The sequence below is a fragment of the Bombyx mori genome, chromosome 25, assembly GCF_030269925.1.
Source record: "Bombyx mori chromosome 25, ASM3026992v2".
NCBI classification, from domain to species: Eukaryota; Metazoa; Arthropoda; class Insecta; order Lepidoptera; family Bombycidae; genus Bombyx; species Bombyx mori.
This window is the reverse complement of record NC_085131.1, coordinates 6764981-6791451: the sequence shown is the minus strand read 5'-3', so window position 1 is coordinate 6791451 and position 26471 is coordinate 6764981. Positions and strand designations below refer to the sequence as shown.

At 38.0% G+C, this 26471-nt stretch overlaps 1 protein-coding gene across 5 annotated transcripts in view; it reads left to right on the top strand.

Annotated features, from left to right (window-relative positions):
• Positions 1-26471, top strand: part of LOC101743352 (RNA helicase aquarius) — a 76270-nt gene extending 49799 nt beyond the window's left edge. For all 5 annotated transcript variants that reach the window (XM_004924522.5, XM_038020489.2, XM_038020488.2 and 2 more), the window contains 12 exons: positions 3941-4078; positions 4609-4700; positions 5487-5685; positions 13451-13631; positions 14841-14965; positions 16511-16671; positions 17226-17493; positions 18003-18174; positions 22897-23067; positions 23404-23601; positions 24168-24347; positions 26260-26471. In XM_004924522.5, coding sequence (XP_004924579.1) covers positions 3941-4078; positions 4609-4700; positions 5487-5685; positions 13451-13631; positions 14841-14965; positions 16511-16671; positions 17226-17493; positions 18003-18174; positions 22897-23067; positions 23404-23601; positions 24168-24347; positions 26260-26430 — 2056 coding nt within the window. In that variant the 3' untranslated portion in view covers positions 26431-26471. The remainder of the gene's footprint in view (positions 1-3940; positions 4079-4608; positions 4701-5486; positions 5686-13450; positions 13632-14840; positions 14966-16510; positions 16672-17225; positions 17494-18002; positions 18175-22896; positions 23068-23403; positions 23602-24167; positions 24348-26259) is intronic.

The window sequence follows — 26471 nt, the reverse complement described above, 5'->3', positions numbered from 1 at the left end:
TTAGTGGTTACTGGAGCCCATAGACTTCCACAACGTAAATGCGCCACCCACCTTGAGATATAAGTTCTAAGGTCTCAGGTATAGTTACAACGGCTGCCCCACCCTTCAAACCGAAACGCATTACTGCTTCACGGCAGAAATAGGCAGGGTGGTGGTACCCACCCGCGCGGACTCACAAGAGGTCCTACCACCAGTTTGGCGTCCCTTTGTGAGTAGCGGCCGGAGTTTGATACTACTCCTTGCCCTTGAGTGGCGGGATTAGCGACTTGACGACCTTGATTATTTAACACTAGACGGGTCGGGATCTCGTCCACTCGTTTATGCAATGGCCAAAGTCTAGTCGTTGTTCAAGTCCCGCGCATTCGTTGAACCGCAAACAATAGAAACGTTATGTGTCAATGTCACGTGCTTCTTCGGGCGTGACGTCATTGTAATACTGAGAATAAACATGGGCATTAGAGATTCATTTTCATACCTCGTTTTGATCTTTTGGAATCACGATGCTTCCGTTATCGCTATACAAATAAGTAATCTATATCTATACTAATATATAAAGTTTTTTTTTTATTGCTTAGATTGGTGGACGAGCTCACAGCCCACCTGATGTTAAGTGGTTACTGGAGCCCATAGACATCCACAACGTAAATGCGCCACCCACCTTGAGATATAAGTTCTAAGGGCTCAACTATAGTTACAACGGCTGCCCCGCCCTTCAAACCGAAACGCATTACTGCTTCACGGCAGAAATAGGCAGGCGCGGTGGTACCTACCCGTGCGGACTCACAAGAGGTCCTACCACCAGTAAGCAGAAATAGGCAGGGGCGGGGTTTTTATGGTTGTTCCGTTATAACTACTGAACCGTGCATCCGATTGACTTGAAACTTGGTATCCATGTAGAAAACACATGTACCTAATGGATAGGCTAATATTTATATGAGTGTTGGACTGATTCTGCCACGAAGCAACGAAGCATATTACACAATTCAGATTTAATATCTCAAGTTGTCTATGGAAATATAACTTTAAAATTATTTAATAAAAATAATTAACAAAAGCATATTAAGTTTTCAGAGTCGTAGACATAAATATGTAGACACGATATATCTACATAATCTATATATTAGTACGTGAAGCAAAAACTTTGTACCCCTTCTTACGAAAATTGCGCGGACGCATACGGAGTATGAAAGGGGATGGCCCATTTTAGGCCCAAAGCGGACAATAGATTATAGAAAAAATACTTAGTGCATTAATTTTGTCATAAATAAATATGCATTTATTTTCTTGCAAATAAGCGCCACTATAGTTTACAATAAGTAGTTTAAAAAAAGTAACTCTATTGAAAAAACAAGGATTTTTATTTTTGCGGGAAAAATATTGCCAGCTTCAAATCCTTTTACGTATGAAGTAAATATTTTGAGTATATAAATAAAACATATAAATAAATCATTTTAAGTACAGTCAAAACCGTTTACTGCGACATCGTTTAATACAACATGCCGGTTATAATAACCAAGAACAAAGGTCCCGGCTGAATGCCATATGACCGCCTTATTAAAAATATTGCTTTCTACGACATTGGTAATAACGACATACCTCATAAAACGACCACATTTAACTAATATTTCGGAGAATTAGATCTGTTAGAACGACCGGCTAAGCTGTATTGTAAACAATTTGAATAGGTATCCACATTTGTCTTCAATGGCTTTTAAAATCAGGAAAGAAAACAATAGGATTTAGTTTAGTGTAGGGTCTTTTCTAATTCTTAGAAACAAAACACGTGCATGCGGTAGTCAAAGCCCGCTTCTTCATATCTCTTCACTATTTGTTACTTATCTATACACGAGACGCACCAAAACTTTGTGGAGTTATTCGTGAAACTTTCAAAATGGCGCAAAGAAAAATAAAACAAATTAATATTGAAGAAAAATCGCGTATTGTATAAATATATTATTCCAATAATTCCCTATCGATTTGTTTGTACTTGCACGATACACATTAAACATCACCGGTTGTTACGACTATCGGTTTTTACGACTGAATATGAGCAGTCCCTTCGATGTCGTTATAACAGATTTTGACTGTATTATCATTAATCAAACGATTTTAATGGATTTTATGCACATAAAATAACATCTAAGACATACCCATTGGACTTTAACTTGTAACTATACTTGAGACCTTAGAACTTATATCTCAAGGTGGGTGGCGCATTTACGTTGTAGATGTATGTGGGTTCGAGTAACCACTTAGCAACACCAGGGTGGCTGTGAGCTCGCCCACCCATCTAAGCAATAAAAAAAACTTTACTAGTATTGTTATTTAAATATGTACAACTAAAACAAAAACATAAAAAATAATGTGTACTCGTAAAAAAAATATTAAGATATAAATCAATTATCGGTTATTTAAAAAAATAATCGATATATGAATTTCATGTAATTATTTTTCTTTATACTGACAACACTGAATTTAATCTGACTGACTGACACTTCGCTTGCTGCTTGTGGTGTTGTGCTTGCGTACAAAATGGATGTGTTTTGATTTTTCTTCGATTTATTATACTTTTATCAATAACGTTTCATACTACGACTAAAAACATTGTGTGAATTGTGGTTTTACCCTGACCGAGATTTAAAACCGTGTATATGCTCTCCTTTGCTATTTTTAGATGATACTAATTGTGTATGAAGATGAAGAAAATATAGATATTTAAAGAATTAAGTGTGTTTTTATACCCTATTGGATAAAAATACATTAGGAACATCTTAAACATTAAGAAAAGAAAAGTTCTTGAAGTATCTCACAATCCGACACTTATTTATATAGAAAATTAACCTCAAAACGAGTTTTTATTTTTATTGTATTTTTTATAATAGTGGCGTCAATTTCAATATATTTTTTAGATATCCAATACATTTAAGAATTTGAATCAGTACATTTTTATAGTAATATTTGATGTCCATCTTGGGCCTAGCACACTATGGAGAGTGGGCAATCCCCTTTCCCACACTTATATGAGAATATAGAGAAGTAGTGCAGTAGAATGTTAATTTTTTTTTAAATTATGCATAAAAATACATTAACTCAATAAGAAAAACATTACACACACAAGCATGCATATTATTTGTTTACTGTAAAAAAAATCTTATTGCTCATAGTCTATGGTCAAATTGAGAATAGATTAAACATTGTTTGTCTTTATTAATATTTGTCTAAAGTGTAGTCTTGACGAAATCTGTGATTATAGAAGTAAATAGTCTTTGACAGTAGAATCATAATAGTGTACAAACTTATAATTTTAATTAATTATAGTAGAATTTCGACGACCGCGGGGTCCACTAGTGATAATAACAACGCGCTAAATGATTAAACCGGTTAAGTAGTTTCAATATAATTCTTATTGAAATTCTTTATGGATTGTTTTCAGCATTTTGACTAACTTTTGTTTATCTTGCGTGCGGGTAACTCTAAAATCTGTCACTGTAGGATCTCGATTCTAAGGCCTGTTGGTGTTGCCAACGTTCTTAGAGCATCAATGTATTTTATCCGGTAGTCTGAAATTCTGATGGCACTGTTTTTCCATATGCTACTATACAAGTTCTACAGAGGGGACTATGTCATATTATGTCTAAACTTTTAATGTGTGTTTGGACATGGAAATCAACGATGATCGATTAAGGGTCGCCGCACACGGGCCACCAGCCGCAATCACAAAAAGCCGCCACCGGAATATTTCTTGTAATTTTCACACATTTTATATGTAGCGTGTAGCGGTCACCGGCGTCATCCGTGTGCGGCGAGTCCATATAAAATGTATGAAAATTACAGGAAATATGCCAGTGGCGGCGTTTTGTGGTTATGACTGCGGCGTGCAGCGGTGACCCTAAGGCGAAGTTGTACATATTAAAATGATTCGTATAAATTACCCGTTTAGGTTGACTTTCGAAAACGTCGTACGGAAGCAGCAGGTCGGGGACGCAGCTATGGACGAAGACGAACCCCGCAAAGCGATCATTGTCGAACCCCACGTACAACCGAAGAGGGGACCGTATTTGTACAACGAACCAAAGAAGTGAGTATCGATATTTTCTTATTTTGTTTTTTTTTTATTGCTTAGATGGCTAAGCTAATAAAGAAAGACAAAGGCCTGTTTACAGGATTACAAAAAAAAACGTAAATTATAATATATTTTTTAAAGAGCTTACAGTAGAGCTCAAGGCCACAAGAGAAACAATACAGTATGAGAATCCAACCTTATGATTCTTTTTTTTTTGTTTAGATGGGTGGACCAGCTCACAGCCCACCTGGTGCTAAATAGTTACTGGAACCCGTAGACATCTACGACGTAAATGCGCCACCCACCTTGAGATATAAGTTCTAATAAGGTCTCAGTATAGTTACAACGGTTGCCCCAGCCTTCAAACCGAAACGCATTACTACTCCACGGCAGAAATAGGCAGGGCGGTGGTACCTATCCGTGCGGACTCACAAGAGGTCCTACCACCAGTAATGAAGATGTTGACGCAACCTGCTTTAGTAGTCTGTCGTAAGTCTCGACAGCTCCGAAACAAACGATCTAATAATATCCCTTTATTTGTACAGGAATAATATACTATTCACTCCGACACAAGTGGAAGCTATACGTTCTGGAATGCAACCTGGACTCACATTGGTCGTCGGTCCACCTGGAACTGGTAAATAATGTTCTTGAAAAACGCTTTTTGTTTTCAAAGCCTTATGTTGAGGGGGCGGGGGTGGTGTCTAAGTCTTGCCTAATTTAAATGTTTATATATATATATTTTTTTTTTTATACTTTTTAAATAAATATTTACTAACAATCACGCCACGTTAACTGGTCCCGTGGTGAGTTCGTAAATAACTTTTGTTACAGGTACCAGATAACGGAAATAAATGTAATATTTTTATTATACACATACATATATTTAATATACATCCATAACTCTGGAAAAGACGTTTTTATATTGATCATACAAATATCCTCCATTGGCGGGATTCGAACCCGCGACCCCCTTGTGTAGTGACCATGTCACTTACCACTACACCAGACGGCCGTTAAATAAATAATTAATAAATAATTCACTCTCTGATAGATTCGCCTGAATTGCCATCACACATTTCATTAAACACTAAATTTAGTGCTCTTAGGGTCAACTAAAACAATGTGTTTGCATTATATTATTAATTATTATTAATTTGCAAGAACAATATATCATATTATAGTTAGTTTTTAATAAAAAGACATGTCTGTCATGTATTTGACACACACACACAGGCATGCATATTATTTGTTTACTTTTGCTTGTTGTTATTTTTTGCGTATCTTTTTAGCTTGTAATGTGTATTATGTGCCTAATATATAAATAAAAAAATTAAATATAATATTTAGCGGCAGATGGATGTGTAATCTCTCCCCTCCCTACAGGGTCTTGGTATGCGTTACCACGAGTGTTTGATTTCAGGTAAAACGGACGTGGCAGTTCAAATAATTTCGAACATATACCACAACTTCCCGTGGCAACGTACCCTGGTCGTAACGCACAGCAACCAGGCCCTGAATCAGCTATTCGAGAAGGTCGCCGAGCTGGATGTAGACGAAAGGCATCTACTGCGTCTCGGTCACGGCGAGGAAGCTCTTCAGACAGACAAAGACTTCTCCAGGTCAGTTCACGTTAAGCATATATTTAACCTGTTCCACTCCCGATTCCGAGGTAAGCCAGTACTAACTTTTTTTTTCCTACTTAACCTGAGAGCCTTGAGAGGCTATTTCAGCGTAACCTTAACTAGTAGGTGAGCTCACGGGGCTCGCACCTGACGACGATGCTAACACGAACCCTAGCAAGAGCAGTGCTTCGCAGAATCTACCAACGGATCGGAAACGCGACCCACTGAGAAGATCCGGCAAGAAACTCAGTGGGCTGTGTCTGAGGGTTAATTTACTCGTCGAGCCCTAGTCTATCCTAAGATAGATTCAATCCGACAAATTGTTGAATATTCGTGTAGCGTGTAAAGACTTATCGTATTATGGTCGCGCCCTGTACGTCCATCGCTTCGAAAGGCAAACGTACGTGTTCAAAAAACTTTATTTGCAAATCGATATTATCTATTTGATAGTTCCGTTTTTGTGTTCAACCAGTGAATACAAGTCACGCTTCACCGTGAGTCACGCCCTAAATCCAAATCGGATGCGTTTATGATTAATTCGAAGAATACATACGACATTTTAATGACCCTCCGTCTGTTGGGTCTGGGGGACATGCTTCGTCTATGGGTCGTGAGTGGATGGATGGACGAGCGGTTTTGGTTAGTCCACTTTATAACAGACCTCGTCGGCAGATTTCAACGCTTGATATGAAGAAGACGATTTTGCTTTTGGTCAATTAAAAGTTTTCATATGCCTAAACTGAACTGCGTAGGTGGTGGGACATTACATGTTTATGTGAATTTCCACAGCGCGACTGGTTTTGCTCAATAGTCCAACGGTTCGAATGATATTTCTCGGAATTTGTATTATATAATAAATGAAAATTCATTTTGAAAATGACGTCAGTCAACCATTTTGAAATTCTATTATATAAGTCACCGCTACACCTATGTGACGCTTAGGTTGTGACACAATTTTAAGTTTTGATTTGGATATGCCCATTAGTTTGTTTTCGATCATGAGCATCGGTGACCACTTACAATCGAATTTAATTATTAAATCAAAATGCAAGGTAGTCTCAATACCTAAATCCTTTTCCTTTACCTAATAACCTAAATCCTTTTCATAATCGAAAAAAAGGGTGCGTGTACTTATGTACGCGCGTAAGAAGTTATACTTTATTTTTATTAAATTTACTTCTTCTTTTTTTAAATATTAAATAATTAATAATTAATATTTAACGTTAATAATTTAATAATATTTAGTATGAATTATATTAAATAACTAGCTGACCCGGCAAACGTTGTCTTACCATATATAAGATTTCTAGAGAATTTCTAGTGTAGAAAAAAAAAAACTAACTTATTTGAAGTGTATAAGGATGTGGAATATGAGTGAAAAAGGCCTGGAGCGCTGTGAACGATGAGGGAATGTTGTTTAAAAATAACAAAACACCAAACATTAATTGTTTTAATTTATTAAAAGTAATAGTTATATATATAATTAATTCATTACATAATATTAATCTCTTAATGCTGCAGCGTGAACAATATTTTTTGTTAGCCCGTCTTTAGCTAATACAAACAAACTTGATGGTTTACCCACTTGAGAGCATGCAACGCATAATTGTCCGTGTGAAAAATATAGTGTGCTCAAATCTAAGCCACAAACAGACATTGTTTGGTCGTGGTATCAATATATTTTCACCTCGAATTTAATTGAACCACCTTTAATTGTAAGTTATGTGGTGGCATGCCTGGCAAATCCAGTGAGTTCAAAACTCTGTTGGAAAATTTACAGCTTCAGTGTCATCGCAAACTGTATCAATACATTTATATGATACCAAGTCCCCTGGCAATAACTGTTGTATCTTCAGATTTAAAATGTCAACGTCCACATGTTTTGCAGCTAACATTGCTCTTTCTGCAAGCCACTCGAGATTTATGTAATTCGTGTGTACATCGGGAAATATTTGTTCAATGAGAGCATCTTGCGAATCAATGATAGTGCAGAAATCATTCGCTAATTTTATGTATTCAGTTTCAGCTATAGTGACTTTTCCATCGCCGATATCTAAGAGTTGTTTTGAGAATGTTTCAGCGGATGGATCTTGAAGCATTTGAACGCGCATATTTACTTTCAGCTGTACTATTTCAACATTACGCCACAATGTCGATGATTTTAAACAGGCGTTGATTTCATCAGCGTATGTTGAATGTGGACTGACGGGAAGTGTTTGTCTGAAGTCACCTGAAAGGACTAACAGAGTGCCACCAAATAGTTTGTCGTTGTTTTTAATATCTTTCAATGTCCTGTTCAACGCCTCAAGCTAATGTTTGTGTGTGTACATTCATATTTTCCACTCTAAGCACCGCCATCTCACTGCCTTTATGGACATAATTGCAAATGTATTTGATGCTCTTCACAGAACTGCAGAACTCAACATTAATATGAGCATTGTATGTTTTGCTCAGCAGGGGCGAATATGGCACGACCCAACGATTGTCAATATAAATGTCTGTGTTGCTGATGTTTTTAATAAATGATTGTCTGCCATTATCTGGATTCCTTCGACGATATATTGGATATCCGTTGACATTTGTGATCGTATCGTTAGTGAAATCTTTAGGGAAATTTTTTGTACATTTTTCATCTGACATGCAAGGCGATGAACTAAAAATGTTTAACTACTACGCTTGAAGCATAAACACTAATAATAGCCGAAAACTGTAGAGGTAACATCCCTACTCCGTGCTGTTTACAGGGTGAGAAGTGACACCGGTAGACACATGGAGGGGATAACTTACCAAGTGATAATAATTGATGTTATCGAGCGGGATAGAAAATGATTAAATTACTAAAATGGCTATTAAAAAATAAGGGTTGATCGTAGAAGGGTGAAAATTGAGGATTGTATGTATTTTTGTATGTTGTATCATAAAAAAATATAAATTAAAAATTTTGTATAAAAAATAAAAATAAAAATTTAGGGGTGGACTACTCCTAACATTTAGGGGGATGAAAAATAGATGTTGGCCGATTCTCATAAATACCGGATAAGCACAAAAAATTTCATCAAAATCGGTCAAGCCGTTTCGGAGGAGTATGGCAACGAAAACTGTGACACGAGAATTTTATATATTAGATAATTTTGTCATTTATATTACTAAATAATACATACGGGTGGTTAACCTCAATTGTATTGGAGCACTTGTGGGCAACTTCATTTCTGTTAATTTTGTGTCACGGTGCGCGCGCATCGTAAAATTTCACTCTTATCAATTTATCATAACGCGCCTAAAGAAGTATAACTTCAATTATCTGTATGATCGTCGGTCTGTAAATGTAATAAAGATTCGGTTGATATAATCCATCTATAGCTAATGTTGAACACACACGTGTATGTTAAAAACGCATTGCATAGCATCTGTCGTACGTTTAGGGTTACCAGGATATGAAAATTCTATGAAGTGTTTGTTCAAAGCTTAAATCAGTTTTTCTTTTATTGCTTATATAGATGGACGAGCTCACAGCCCACCTGGTGTTAAGTGGTTACTGGAGCCCATAGACATCTACAACGTAAATGCGCCACCCACCTCGAGATATAAGTTCTAAGATCTCAGTATAGTTACAACGGCTGCCCCACCCTTCGAACCGAAACGCATTACTGCTTCACGGCGGAAATAGGCGGGGTGGTGGTACCTACCCGTGTGGACTCCCAAGAGGTCCTACTACCAGTGATTACGCAAATTATAATTTTGCGGGTTTGATTTTTATTACACGGTGTTATTCCTTCACCGTGGAAGTCAATCGTGAATATTTGTTGAGTACGTATTTCATTAGAAAAATTTGTACCCGACTGCGGGATTCGAACACCGGTGCATCGCTACATACGAATGCACCGGACGTCTTATCCTTTAGGCCACAACGACTTCACAAAACTATCGAATAACTGACGCACGACAACGAACTAACATACAACATTTAACGGCCGTCTGGTGTAGTGGTAAGTGACATGGTCACTACACAAGGGGGTTGCGGGTTCGAATCCCGCCAAGGGAAGATATTTGTATGATAAATATAAATGTATTTTCCAGGGTTATGGATGTATATTAAATATATGTATGTGTATAATAAAAATCTTACATTTATTTCCATTATCTGGTACCTGTAACACAAGTTCTTTACGAACTTATCATGGGACCAGTTAACGTGACGTGATTGTTAGTAAATATTTATTTATTTATTTATTTAAACCTATAAAAAATTCATAACATGTAAATATATCACAGAATAAATACACAAATCGGATACAAACATAATTGCTAAGATAATTGTACCTAATCTAAGACAGGTTTTCGGAATCGACGATCGTGAAAACCTTGCCTTAAATTCCGATTATAAGGTATTTGCAGTACTCCCAGGATTTTTAGACAATGATCCGAATTGTGCGATCATTCTACGACATACAGCGTTATTATTGTCTATAAAGTGATAATGGAAACTATTATTATAAATGTGAAAGTGTGTTTGTTTGTTTCATGTCGAAACGAAGCAACAGATTGACATGTTCTTATTTGTAGTTATAATATTAGGTCGGAAGAATTAGATAGGCTACATTTTATTCCGCAAAATCTATCTAATTCCCACGGGAAACTATACTGACACTTATCCTCAACACGGCAGGTGAAGGCGAGCGTAACAGCTAGTACCACTATAAAATTCAGTTACGTTGGTTTTTGAAAAACGTGCTAAATTACTGGTGGTAGGGCGTCTTGTGGTAGGTATCACCACCCTGCCTATTTCGGCCGCGAAGCAGTATTGAATTTCGGTTTGAAGAGCGGGGCAGCCGTTGTATTGTTCTAACTTTAGAAATCGTCTCAAGGTTGGTGGCGGTATTTACGTTATAGATGTATATGGGCTCCGGTAAACACTTAAGCTCGTAGATGGGTATCTAAGCTATAAATAAATAAAAACTGCAAAAATTCGCGAACAGTTCTTGCTGACTAACATTGTTTGAGATCATATTATTGTGATAAAAAATGTCTATTTAAAAAAAACACGATGTCCTTAATATTCTAGCCACCTATGGCTACTCGCGTACACCAACTCTTGTTAATGAAGGTCAGACACGTTTTGACTTCAAATGTCCTCGTATGGACTGTATTTAGCATGTAATTACTTTTCCTTTTTAAGACACTGTGCCCAGAGGATTCTAACGGGATCACATTAGTGAGACTATGTACTATTTTAGTCTCATATTTAAGACTCTCTATTTTAATTCACAATGAGTAAACTAAAATGTACGAGACTAACTTTCGGCTTAGTTGTTGTTAACACGTTGACTGCGTCATGTGGTTTAAAGAGCCTCATGATGAACTGTCCCATTGTGCGGCAGTCAAAGCCGCGTTTTTCTCGATGTAGGAGGCGAATACGTCCGCATGTTCAAGGGTGCATTAACCTTACAAGGCACGAAGTTTCATATGTGGGACACTGTCTTTAATCGTTCCTATAGTTATAAAACATGAAATAGCGTCATCTATTCACATATTGATAGATGCTACAGACATTTAGCAATGTTGTAATACCAAACTTTACCTAAAGATGTCTTTCGTGTTAAAAAATGGAATTTAGTGAGGCCTACCAGGTATCATACGCGCCGTATAGAAGTCTACTTTTGCATCGAGAATACTTCATACACACTGGCTGAAAATCCCTCCAAATGGTCTCGCCGTCAACATGTTAAATGGTCATCGTCGCTTAGGGTCATCAATGCCAGGGACACATCCAAGTCGCTCCCTACGACTAGCAGGAGATGCTATAGGGATATTTCAATGAGGAAAGAGTCAGTTCCACTTTTTGGCTCAACAGTCGCATTTTAATCGAAGGATCGTGCGGATCCTCGACTAGCTTTAAAATATTTTAAGATGCTGCTTTAAAAATGCTTATCAAGATTTAAGTTTATAATTTTTTCTACGAAAAATAATAGGTTTGCTTATCGATGAATGTAAACTTCCCAGGCGGACGTAATGTAGTGTTATCAAACATGTGTTATAACGTTAACATGGAATGTTTTGGAACAATGTCTAATATTATATTCACTTTTGATAAATTCTTAATTTTCCCAAAAACTGTATTTTTAGAAATTATCGAATGATATCGTAATAATTCGCGCCGAATTCAACTCTACGTTGAATAAATGGGATCGCGGCTAGCTTATTTAATTCAATGATGTTGATTGAACATAAATATGTCAACGTAAATAATGCTAGACTAACTATACATTCAATTACTTGCTCCCTTAATCGTTCTTGAGAATTGATGTGGATGTTGACATCTATAATATATTATTTAATTACAACGGCCTGCGTGAGTCGAACTTTAATTAAAAATGACGTAATTTAAAAAGTGCGTGGTCATATCGATCGTCAGTTATTGTTTTGTTTGTTTTTGTTATGAAAAATGCTTTTTGAAGTTATACTTCTTTAGGCGCGTTATGAAAAATTGATGAGAGTGAAATTTTACGATTTGCGCGTACCGTGACACAAAATTAACAGAAGTGAAGTTGCCCACTAAATCGCTCATTACAATACGACCGACGTAACCTGGTGAGTCTGAATATAGCCGCAGGTGAACTTTCGCGCATGTACACTCGTAAAAAAAAGTGTTATTAGCATTCATTTTTTAGTAATATAAATGACAAAATTATTATTTAATATAATTCATACTAAATATTATTAAATTTTTAACGTTAAATATTTATTATTAATTATTTAATATTTAAAAAAAAGAAATAAATTTAATACAAATAAAGAATAACTTCTTACGCTTACATAAGTACACGCACCCTTTTTTTTCTTTCTTTCCTAACTATTCGCTGGTAGCATAAGGGTAGTGTTTGTAGTCTTTCTTTCCTAACTATTCGCTGCTTAAGGGTAGGGTTGGTAGCTGTTCTAGCCAGGCTGTGTCTGGTAGGTGAACTAACAGGGTCATTCTGGGAATGTTCTGATACTGGCCTTAGCAAGAGCAGTGCTTTGCAGAATCTACGAGGGGATCGCGACCCGCTGAGAAGAACCGGCGAGAAACCCAATGGGCTGTATCAGTTTATCGCTGATGACATTCTAATTAGTTGTCGTTGTCGATTTGTAGTTGTTAGTTGTCGTTTACTGGTGATAGGACCTCTTGTGAGTCCGCGCGGGTAGGTACCACCACCCCGCCTATTTCTGCCGTGAAGCAGTAATGCGCTTCGGTTTGAATGATGTGGCAGCTGTTGTAACTATACCGAGACCTTAGAACTTATATCTCAAGGTGGGTGGTGCATTTACGTTGTAGATGTCTATGGGCTCCAGTAACCACTTAACACCAGGTGGACTGTGAGCTCGTGCATCCATCTAAGCAAAAAAAAAGATGTGTGGTGTCGTGGGACACCGGATAGGAACGAAGTTCCTTATTATAAAAATATTAATTTTAAGTTCTATTCGAGGTATAAATAAAATAATTATTCGGGTATACATTTTTTATTATGATTTTTTATTGATAAAAAAACTACTTTACAAAGCTATCAACATTATTTTATTCACAATGATTTATAAAAAATATATAATAAAAAATATGTTATTTTTTATACGTTATTACAAAGTTAAGTTGTACACTCTGTGCATTACTAATAAAAATCTTACGTTACGGACTTTTTTTCCCGGTTAGGGTACCCCTCCGCATCGTTCCATAAGGAAATTCGTTCCAAAAAAAAATTCAAATTGAGGGCTTAAATTTTCAAATCAGATACGGCCGCGTGAACTATGTGTTGGCAAAGCGTCTGGAGCTGCTCGAGCTGGTGTCGCGGCTGCAGCGAACGTTGGACGCGGGCTCGGACGCCGGCGCTACGTGCGAGCTGGCGCACCACTTCCACGTCTACCACGTGCGGCCGCGCTGGCGAGCCTTCCTCGAGAACTGCCAGCAACAGGTCAGCATTACACACGCGTTAACCATTCTGATGCGTCCTCTGGTACCGACGTCTCCTTCTAGACCAGTGCTAGGCAAAGTACGGCCCGCGGAAGTATTTAATCCGGCCAACCGAGGTTTTTTTTTTTGCCCTTGTAGGCAGACGAGCATACGGCCCACCTGATGGTGAGTGGTTACCGTCGCCCATGGACTTCAGCAATTCAGCAATGCAGAGCCAAGCCGCTGTCTACCGCTAATCTTTGAATTGATTAATTGAAAATCTTCTCCAATTCATGAGGGGTGTTTTGAGCTTTCATTATCTCATAATTAGCTTGCCATCATTATAATTACCTCGGCAGTCTGCCGCAGTTGTTAGTTTATTTATTGGAAAAAAAAACCATTCTTTTCACCTATCTATAACACGCCTCACGTCTCACACGCCTAATAAGGCGTAGGTAAAAGTAAAAGGTATTTTGTTTATTAAAAAGCTCTAATACAAAATACATTTTTTCTATAATTCTGGCCCTCCTCTAGAATTTCTTAAACTTTGTGGCCCGCCATTAAAAATGTTTGCCCGCCACTGCTCTAGACGGTTCGAAGATTACAGTGCATGCGATGTGGTAGTTTGTAGTTTGATTGTTTTGGCATAGTATACCATGTCGCATATTATAACCACACCAAAAGACCACAATACTACATGATGATTGACTATATCATGAAATTTTATACATATATTTTTACAGCTTCATAAAAATATGTTGTGGGTGAAAGCCAATTTGCTTTAGTGATATTTTTGCAACTTTACAGGAGAGCCATTTAAAGTATAAATAAATAAATAAATAAATAAATCATAATGACAAAAATTTTCAGCTATTTGAATGGAGTAAACTTAATTGAATTTCAATTATTATTTTTATTGCATAGATGGGTGGACGAGCTCACAGCACATCTGGTCTTAAATGGTTACCGAAGCTCATAGATATCACACAAGGCGTTTCGTTTTGAAGGGTGGGATAGCTGTTGTACTTTACAATTGTGGCTTAGATCTCATGTCTCAATGTAGATGGTGCCATCCACTTTGTGATGTCCATGGGCTCATATAGATTCACCCGTGTATACATAAAAGACCAATCAGAGTGCATTAAGATCAAAATTCGAAGATACTCAAAATTGTTTCTTTTGTTACTGAATATTAAAATGTACGTCAATCTACAAATGAGTTTAATTACAGACAAACTCGATTGAGATAGTCAGCAAGGAGTTTCCGTTCCACGAATTCTTCGATGATGCCCCGAAACCCTTGTTCCTGAGGAAGTCTCACGAAGAGGACATGGAAATAGCCAAAAGCTGTTACAGGTACGCTGAATTGTAACCATCGACCGTAACCATTTCAGTGACGCTGACTTCTGACTCTTTGTTAATGGAGCTCTGAAGGAACTATTGTGTGACTAATACAGCCAATAATGAGTACAGATATAAATAAACGTGCTAAATGAATAACTGAGCAGTATGTTGAAGTCGTCGTGGCCTAAAGGATAAGACGTCCGGTGCATTCGTATCTTGCGATGCACCGGTGTTCGAATCCCGCAGGCGGGTACCAATTTTTCCAATGAAATACGTACTTGACAAATTTTCACGATCGACTTCCACGGCGAAGGAATTAGCATCGTGTAATAAAAATCAAACCCGCAAAATTATAATTTGCGTAATTACTGATGGTAGAACGTCTTCTGAGTCCTTGCGGGTAGGTACCACCACCCCGCCTATTTCTGCCGTGAAGCAGTAATGAGTTTCGGTTTGAAGGGTGGGGCAGCCGTTGTAACTATAATGGGACCTTAAAACTCATATCTCAAGGTGGGTGGCGACATTTACGCTGTAGATGTCTATGGGCTCCAATGACCACTTAACACGAGCTGGGTTGTGAGCCCGTCCACTGAACTAAGCAAATAAAAAAAAACACGCTAGGGTAAAGCCTCTCAAGGCCTTCAGCATATGTAGGAGGGAAAAAGTCTTTATTTTCCATGGAACGAGTTCACGGCTGGACTTAAATGAGGTGGTGATTAGTAAACATATACTGTAGACTGGCATACATTTCGTGCACTGAGATGATCCGGCGAGAAACTCAGTGGCCAAACAAAGATATGAACTGTGGAACGTAAATTACAATCGGTCCGCTAACAGCGTTGATTGCGATGATTACCCCGAGACTTGTGTTCTGAGAATTTAATGTAGATCAGAACATAACGCGTGCGTCAGTCTGGAAGTATGAGTCGACAAGGTTAAAAATGTCTGTTTTCCAAGTTCTCTCGTGGAATTTTAAAGTTAAATAAACAAAACTTGTACGCTGTTTGTTTTTATGTTTCATTCGTAAACAGTTTTACCCTTAACTCACGTAGGTATTCCGGTAAAGAGATATTCGGTTGCTCAATAAGGATCGGGTTCTAACTTTTTTAAATTAGTTGCTATTTAGCGTACTGGTCGTCTTGCCGGGAATCCTAAATCGGGAACGGATGACCGTGTGTGAGTGGTTTCCAATTATTATTTTTCATGACCGGATGTCACGTAACAATTGATGATTGTGATGCGTGCGATTTATTTGCAACGAAAACGAATATACTTGAGTCGTCTATTATCAAAGGTGGCAATCTGTGCATTTGGACAAAAAAAATGTTATTGATATGTCAATACAGATTGGTTTGAATATAATCGTCTCCTTCAAAGAATACGGTTCAAAACTTGCATTAAATAGTTAACCTGTTATTTATCTAAAATGTCGTTCCGAAGAGTTTTGCGACTGCCAATGGAATACAAAGTCAATAATTCGTTTTTCTGATTTACCAATAATTGTCCAAAAGTCAGATTGCCGGCTTTGATAATAGTCGACTCACTTTATCTATTCAGGTATATTGATCACATATTCGAGGAATTGGAAGAGTTCCGAGCCTTCGAACTACTGAGGTCCGGACTGGATCGGTCCAAGTACCTGTTGGTCAAAGAAGCGAAAATAATCGCGATGACGTGCACGCACGCCGCCCTCAAACGTTCCGAATTAGTGCAAATGGGTGAGTTTATAATTAATTTTCCAACATCAATTTTTCGGCGAAATCATAACCAAGGTTTTTGACCTTTCACAGCACACGAAATCGCTGAAGACAGTCGATTTTTTTTTTGAGATTTTATGACCTGGTAACTAAGACCTTTAGGTCATGTCTTATTTTAATTTTTATTCTTATTTTGATGAAAAATGATAATATGGAGTGAAATGAAATGAGATGATATGGGATGAAATATAATCTCAGCAAATCTCAGGCTATTTACTGAGATTTTTTCAGTGGACTTTTTCGAGGATCCCGAGAAGTTATGTCCAGCGGCTTTGTATCATTTTCCCACATTTGTGCACTTTCACAGATATTAAACAGTTAATAGACCACGGTTATTACACATTTAAACCTGAAGAAACACTAAATAGACAAAATAAAACGAATCACACAACTTCACTTCTCGCGTTCCCGCCAAAAAGTCCGAAGACAGTCGTTAAGTTCTCGCTTCACAGATTTACAAATAGATTAGAAGTGGCATCCGGCAGTTATTGTGACTTTTAATTTTATCACATTAGGTTTCAAATACGACAACATACTGATGGAGGAATCAGCTCAAATCCTCGAGATCGAGACGTTCATACCGCTGCTCCTGCAGAACCCGCAGGACGGCAGGTCCCGGCTGAAGCGTTGGATCATGATCGGCGACCACCACCAGCTGCCCCCGGTCGTCAAGAACATGGCGTTCCAGAAGTACTGCAACATGGAACAGAGCCTGTTCACCAGAATGGTCAGACTGGGTGTTCCGTACGTGGAACTGGACGCACAAGGTCGAGCTAGACCCAGGTATTTATTAAACAAAATAAAAACAAAATCATTTCAATCATTCAAAGTTTCAGATTCTCTGGTAACAATGATATTTTTTGACCTCAGATGGTTAATATCAAAGGGTGATAGAACCTCTTGTGAGTTCGCGCGGGTAAGTACCACCATCCTGCCTATTTCTGCCGTAAAGCAGTAATGCGTTTCGGTTTGAAGGGTGGGGCAGCTGTTGTAACTATACTGAGACCTTAGAACTTATATCTCAAGGTGGGTGGCGCATTGTACATGGGCTCCAGTAACCACTTAACACCAGGTGGGCTGTGAGCTCGTCCACCCATCTAAGCAATAAAAAAAAACTGACGCGCATACGTTTAGGCCTGAAAGGTAGCTCAACTTTATTATGATATATTTAAAGCTGCCACCTAATAATGTCTGTAGGGGCGTTACGGTTTTGATTTTGCGGTGTGGCTCTAACGACCACAGCTCTGCCATACTCAATATATACAACGTGGGTTTCTTTCCGTACGTCGCAGCATCTGCAACCTGTACCGCTGGCGCTACCGGGCGCTGGGCGACCTGTGCCACGTGACGCAGCTCCCGGAGTACCGCGCCGCCAACGCGGGCCTGCGACACGACTTCCAGCTCGTCAACGTGGACGACTTCAACGGCGTCGGCGAGACCGAGCCCAGCCCTTACTTCTATCAGGTACTCTAGGAGGCAGCGAGGCTCTTTGCATCTACCGACCACCTCACTTTTTACTACACGACGCTACTAACTTCTAAACCGTTCTCGATATTTGTTGACAACCCTTAATGTTAAACATGTCTGTCAAACAGGACTTTTTGGCGGGAACGCGAAAAATGAAGTTGTGTGATTTGTTTTATTTTGTCTATTTAGTTTTTCTTTAGGTTCAAATGTGTAATAATGGTAGTTTATTAACTATTTAATATCTGTCAAAGTGCACAAATGGTGGAAAATGAAACAAAGTCGCTGGACGTAACTTCTCGAGATCCTCCAAAAAGTTCACTGAAAAAATCTCAGTAAATGACCACCGCTTTACTGAGATTATATTTCATCTCATATCTCATTTCATTTTATTTCATCCCAGTTGAATAATGTCTCAAATTAATCATCTTCATTTAATTTCATTCCATATTATTATTTTTGATAAAAATAAGAAAGTAAATTAAAATAAGACATGACCTAAAGGTCTTAGTTACCAGGTCATAAAATCCATTAAAAAAAAATGTCACAAACAAAAGTTTAACCCTTTTAGTGATGAGCTTATTTTCACATATTGCAAAAATTAAAACAGAATATTTGAAACAAAGTACTTTTAATAAACTTTAACTTAAAAATAAATACAAAAATGCCTCACTTTTTACTACACCACGCCACCAATTTTAAACCATTCTCAATATTTGTTGACAATCTTTCATGTTAAACACATGTCGCAATTAATTTCGCAATTGTCTAATTACCTTTCGTATCTAAAATAATATATTATATTTTATAAACTACGTCACAATAGCTTAACCCTTTTAATGCTGAGCTTATTTTTACATATTTTGCAAAAATTACAATAGAATATTTGAAACAAAGTACCATATACAAAATTTTAACTTAAAAATAAATACAAAAATCAATGCTAAATTCACAGCAAAATATTTTTTAATGGTTGTATATAAATGTTAATAACCTATTAAAACGTTATCCAAATGGGGCACTAAAGCACGTCCGTACAGGTCCACACCTAATTATAATTGCTAAATAACCTATTACTAGAGGTCCCGCAGCAGTCGAAATTCGACTATAATTAATTGGAATTGTAGGTTTGTACACTATTATGATTGTAATTTATACTTCTATAATCACAAATTTCGCCAAGACTACACTATAAAAAATATTAACAAAGACAAACCTTAATCTATTCTCAATTTGACAACAGACGTCAAGAACAAAAGTTTGACAATAAATAGTATGCATGCGTGTGTGCGTCCAATACGTGATATGTAGTGTGTGTAATGTTTTCTTTATTGATTTAATGTATCTTTCATGCATTATTTTAAAAAAATATTAACATTGTGCACTTCTTCTCTATATTCTTTATAAGTGTGGAAGATTTCATACTCCTCCGTCCGCTCAATTTTCGTAAAAAGGGATACAAAGTTTTTGCTTCACGTATTAATATATAGATAATCAAACTGCGCAATAGACGGTATTCCGGCGCTCCGCAGTTTTTACGCCTTAATAGAGAGTCTATCTATCGACTGTTCCCGCTCTATGGGTTAAAAGTTTAATTCTAAATAGATAACGCTCTTTTTTTTGGCAGTTTTTAATTGATGATATAAAAACATTGCCGTAATATCAGAAATTATGCGTGTTATACAATCGACTTTTTTATTGTTATTATTGTATTGATTTACTAGCTTTTGCCCGCGACTTTGTCCGCGTGGAATAGTTCCAAATAATGCTTTATTTTAGAACAAATTTGGTTAGCATCAAAACGTTATAGTGAGCCAATCTTAACATATAGACATATGCTGTCGTGGACTTTTTTTTAGATCTTTTAAAGGGGAACATTTCTGTCATACATTACTTTAGCGAAACTTTAAGCGTTTCAGCAGCGCACGCAGTGAAAGCCCTCAAAAGGGAAAAAGCCCCGATTTTGAAACATTCTTTATTGGTGCTCCGCCTGCATTGGTCTTAGTGTGATGTTATATAGCCTATAGCCTTCCACGATAAATGGGCTATCTAACACTGTAATAATTTTTCAAATCGGACCAGTATAGTTCCTGAGATTAGCGCGTTCAAACAAACAAACTCTTCAGCTTTATAATATTAATATAGATTGGTTACCGGAGCACACGAATATCGACAACGCGAATTCCGCCAGCGACCTTCAACCTTTAGTTCTAAGTCTCAGTTCTGTAATAAAACAGCTGTCCGACCCTTCAAAACGCATTACTGCTACGCGGCAGATCTAGGTATTCTGGTCGTATCTACCCATGTGGGCTCATAAGACTCTCGAGCAGAAATAAAAACGTTTTCCTAGAATCAATTTGTTACAACGCAATGCGGCAGATCTAGGCATTCTGGTCGTATCTACGCGTGCGGGCTCACAAGACGCTCTAGCAGAAATAAAAACGTTTCCTAGAATCAATTTGTTAGAACGCAATGATAAATGTATGTGTACTGTACAAACGGGTCAATGAACGCATACCTCCTTGACATTGAACGCAGAACAACATTGATTGCTTTAAACTCTTCCTACTCGCGGCCGAGTCTGGCTGAAAATAATTCTTCTAAACATTTACGAATTTGTGTAACCTCTAAATATAGAATAGACTTTCAAATTGAATAGGAAACTGTTGAGACAGATGACATACTAACGTTTTGTTTGGCGTAGCATAAGTTAACAGTAAAAAAAAACAATAAGCTAACTGTGTTTTTAAAGAAAACTAAGTAAAAAGCGAATAACTGTGCTATGTCAGTTAAATTTTGTTGAAATGGAAACTTTTACATTACATAGTTACAGTTTCATATTTTTTTTTATTTATACTGTATGAATGACGCGAGAAAAGGACGACGATAATTGACACCAAATTATTTTTATCTGCTTGTCTACATATTGCGGTTATTCAAACATTACGCAATTACCATTCGATCAACTGAACTAGTTTGTAATATCGCACCTTTAGAATTGCAGTGGCTAAAAACTAAAGTGGAAGTCAACTAAATTTTTTTAAGAAAATGAATTAAATACTTCGAACGGCTTATAGAAACGTGTTCTATCAGTTAAAAAAATTAATCGTAAAATGCGAAAGCCGGTTTGGTGGTAGGGAGTCTTGTGAGCCCGCACGGGTAGGTACCACCACCCTGCCCATATCTACCCTGAAGCAGTAACGCGTTGCGGTTTGAAAAATGAGGCAGCCGTTGTACTGTAAAAAACGGAGACCTTAGAACTCATGTCTCAATGTGAGTTTTACGATGTCGATGTCTCTGGGACCCGGTGACCATTTAACATCAGGGGGGCCGTGAGCTCGTTCAAACATATAAGCAATTTAAAAAAAATGTCGTGGTAAGAACCCGGTAAATAATAGCGTCTTTAATAAGAACTCCCGTTTCAAATAAATTCGTGTTATTTATTCCGAATATAACGCTGCCTCCGTTGTTTTGTACACAATAAAAATAGCCACAGAATACTCACGCCACACCATACTACCATGAAACCCGTTTTTATATGAACGAAATTGAAAGTTTAAAGCTCATTTGTATATCCAAGGTCGCGTGTTAATTTAATTCTTATAAAGGCGCCTGTCTCAAACGAACACGCAGGTGGTCGCGAATTAAAGACTTAACAAAACCATTTAATAGATTCGCGTAATTACTATTCGTAAATTATTCGTAATTCTGTCGCGAAGCTATTTCAAATAGGGAATAATTTAATGTACATTCTGTTTTATTTGTTGTTTATTTGTGCGCGATGCAATCATTGTCTGTGGCGTTTAAAAAATGCACATATTTTTAAATCGACGAACAGATGAGATCACGACTCTCTTGATGTCATTTGATTACCTGAGTCCGTGAACATCATACTGCTGCGATATTTGACGGAAGTGTCAATTATTATTATAGCTTTATTTCCACTTAATGCAACTATATAGGTATATGAGATTATAAACTACTTATTTCTTCTTTGTTATGTTGCCCCTTCTTGGGTAAAAGCCTCCTCCATGCTTTTTAACCATTCCCTGTCCTTGGCCAAATGCATCCAACTTGTTCTTGTTATATCAGCAGTCTTTATAATATCATCGAAAAAGTGTCAATACGACTGTTCTACTATTGTTGGAACTGGTACGTAAGAATGTTAGGCAGAGAAATACGGTATGCTAAGAGTCGAAGCTAGGGAAAAGGTATTTGAGTGAAAGGGTATATAGCCCATTTTGAGGCGCTGCTGTTTATACCGGTAGTATGACATTTCGATATAGCGGCACGACACGAGAACCCTCTCTCATCGTGGCCGCCGGTAACTAAATTCCCGAAATATAATCTCAGTAAATTTCAGGTTATTTACTGAGACTTTTTCAGTGAGCTTTTTGGAGGATCCCGAGAAGCTATGTCCAGCGGCTTTGTTTCAGTTTCCCACATTTATGCACTTTTACAGATATTAAACAGTCAATAAACCACCGTTATTACACATTTAAACCTGAAGAAACACTAAATAGACAAAATAAAACAAATCACACAACTTCACTCCTCACGTTCCCGCCAAAAAGTCCCCTACTTGCTCGATGAATCTAATATAACGCCTCGAAATTACCAGAATAGGTAGCCAAAAAAAAGAATCTTACTCGTTCTCTTGTGGATCTTACCTTCGTTGATACCTCCGTGCAATCCGGATAACGAAGCCCTTCACGTTTGCAGAATTTAGCGGAAGCAGAATACGTTGTAGCGGTTTTCATGTACATGCGCCTGATCGGATGGCCTGCAGAGCGCATCTCCATACTGACCACATATAACGGGCAGAAACATCTCATCAGGGACGTCATAGATAAGCGATGTGCCGATAATCCACTCATCGGTCGACCTCACAAGGTGAGTCTTATGATCTGTTTCTATGTTGTTGTTTACTTATTAATAAACTTTAAAAAAAGAGGAGGTTATCAATTCGAATGTATTTTTTGTGTGTGTGTTTTTCATTTGTCCAAGTCAAGCGATTTCTATTTTTTTATTTTTATTTGATGCTTCTCATGTGTCATGACTATTAATCATATTCTCATTTGATTTTGTCGAAGACGGGTTTTTTTGTTTAAAATTTTCATATTTGCCTATCACACTATATTTCTTCGTCACACTAGAAATTAATTTATCATACGATCATGATTTACTTTAATACGAAGATAATTACGTGACGAGTTTTAAAATCGCTAGGTGACGACGGTAGACAAGTACCAGGGCCAGCAGAACGACATAGCTCTAGTGTCGCTGGTCCGTACGAAGGCGGTGGGTCACGTGCGCGACCTGCGGAGACTCATCGTCGCCGCCTCAAGAGCCCGTCTCGGCCTATACATATTCGCGAGGGCCAACCTCTTCAGGAACTGCTACGAGCTACAGCCTACATTCAATCAGGTTCGAACTTACATTTTTTTTAATAAGCCCCTAAATAAAGCTCAGGGATATTCAGACCATACAGCCTCAAACCTAAAATATTATACGTAATGATGAGCTCACAGGGTTCAGACCGAATGTGTTGCTAACACTGGCCCTAGCAAAAGTAGGGCTTCGCAGAATCTACCATCGGATCGGAAACGCGACCCACTCAAAAGATTCGGCGAGAAACTCAGTGGTAGGCAGGGTGGTGGTACCTACCCGCGCGGACTCACGAGAGGTCCTACCATCAGTAATTACGCAAGTTATAATTTTGCGGGTGTTGATTTTTATTACACCATATTACTCCTTTACCGTGGAAGTCAATCGTAAACATTTGTTAAGTACGTATTTCATTAAAAAAATTGGTACCTGGTTGCGGGATTCGAACATCTTATCCATGGGCCACGACGACCCGAATGGCTTGGGGCAGACGTATCAAGTGGACTAGATATGAAGGATGAGCCCTTATTGAACCCCGAATCCCTTGTTATCCAACTACTGGGCATTTATATCTATTTGAAATGACGAATGTGTTTGTATGGCAGCTCGTGGAGCGTCCACTGCAGCTTGAACTAGTCCCGGGCGAGCGGTACCCGGCGCAGCGCGCGGCGGGCGTGGCCGTGCCGCCGGAGCTGCTGCTGTCCGTCCGGGACATGCCGCACATGGCGCGCTACGTCTACGACATGTACCTGCACATTGTCAACGACGCACCCGACGCTCGACAGGTACGGTACCTAAATATGGAACTTTTTTTTTTTGTTTTTTTTTTTCCTAAGCTGGTGGAACACGGAAACAGAGTGAATAGGCTCACGGAAATCCCAGAGTCGGAAGGTCGTATCTCTGGACGCGGTGACAACGAGCCGCGCGTTGTGATGTGCGGACGCATGCGTCAACTTGTGATCGTCATGATAGAACATATTCATATTCATCCAAAACAGAAACAAAAAAAAAAACTATTTACATATTTTCTTTTTCTTTTTGTTTTTTTTTCCTACCTAAGCTGATAGTCTTGAGAGGCTATTTCAACAAGTAGGTGAGCTCACGGGGCTCAAACCTGACGATGTTGCTAACACTATAGACAAATATTATTAAAGACAAACAATATTAATCTATTCTCAATTTGACCAAAGACTTTAACAATAGACAAAAGAGTATATATGCGTGTGTGTATGTCTAATACATGGTAATATGTGTAATGTTTTATTTATTTATTTATTATGTTTATTTTTAATTAGCATTCTGCGCTCCTTCTCTATATTATTTATAAGTGTGGGAGATTTTATACTCCACCCTCAGCGCAATTTTCGTAAAAAGGGGTACAAAGTTCACGTATTAATATATAGATCATTAAACTGATTAAAATTATCTGCAATACAGTCCTGCGTTCCAGTTTGAAGCGTGAGACATTCGTTATGCAACAGAATTGACCTCATGTCTCAAAGCGGCTGGCGGCGTCTCCTTTTAATGTCTGTAGACCTCCACAATCAATTTGTTGCCGTTCTCGATGAACTCTTCTCAGTGAGTCGCGATTCCGATCCGGTGGTAGATTCTGCGAAGCACGGCTCTTGCTACGGCTAGTGTTAGTAAGTTCCCTCAATATGAGCTCGTGTGTTCATTGGAATAACTCCTTAGGCTACATCGCTACAGCGAATAGGAAGAAAGAAAATTTTACAGTAGGGTGACCACAAACTAGTCTATCTAGTACAATAAAAATATAACAGTACGGTTTCATTTATTTTCACAATAAAATGTATATTGTTACCATTGAAGCACTCAAGTAAGCAGACACTATATTTTTTCTATACGAAACCCGTTATAAATATTCAAAATAATATGTCAGTCACGTATCGCTCCAAGCTAGCGTGGATGAGTCGAATTTTAATTTCATTACTTTAACAAAAACAGTAGATCGAATCGCAGACGTGGTGACCCTATTAAAAATGAATACATAACAAATTTATTAGGAACAATAAATTAAGCGAGACCTTATGTTAAATATAATTGCGTGCTTCGCCCGTTAAATTTGACGATGTGATCACTCGCATCTGATTATTTTTTTAATATTATTATGGTTACGTACGTTGTTTGTGCATGAGTCATAGGTTATAAAATTACAGGTCGCCGTTGTTGGCGCTTACGATCTCAATTTTAAATGTTGTCTCACCGTTGATATCATCCCGCGCATTGATGTGTGGAAAACGCGTGATCAATGTCAATGTTAATAAATAGCCTAAAAAAATACACTAGTGTATGAGGCCATCAGCGCAAAAGTGGCCTAACCCACAATTTTTTTATATTCAAGCTTATATGACGTATAATGGAATTTATTTAAAATATAATAAATTTTGATGCAAAACCGGCCTATCCATAGTTTCACCCATAGATACCAGATAGTTTTGTAAACATTATTTTTGTGTGTATTGTTTTTTGCCTACTCAAATTCAAATTCATGAAAATTCAAACTTAATTGCCTCCATACTAGCTATGGTAAGCTTGGGCCACTTTTGCGCTGGCGGCCTGATATATAACTGATATATCGGTGATAGAATTATGCTTAAAAGCATCGATGCGAAACCCTATTGTCTACCTTTAGAGATACTTTGAAACTTCGTCTGTAAAGTGAGTGACGTATTGCAGGAAAGTGGCTGGCGGGCGCCAGGCGGGCGGGAGGCGGCGCGTGCGCGGGGCGCGGGGGGGCACGTTCCCGCGCACCCCGGCGCCGCGCCCGACAGCGACGACGAGTCGGACGCCTTCACCCCCACCGACATACTCAACGAAGTCGATGAACCGAACGCCGCGAACTCATAACCTCATTGATTCCATTAAATAAATCATTCAATTACCTTAAA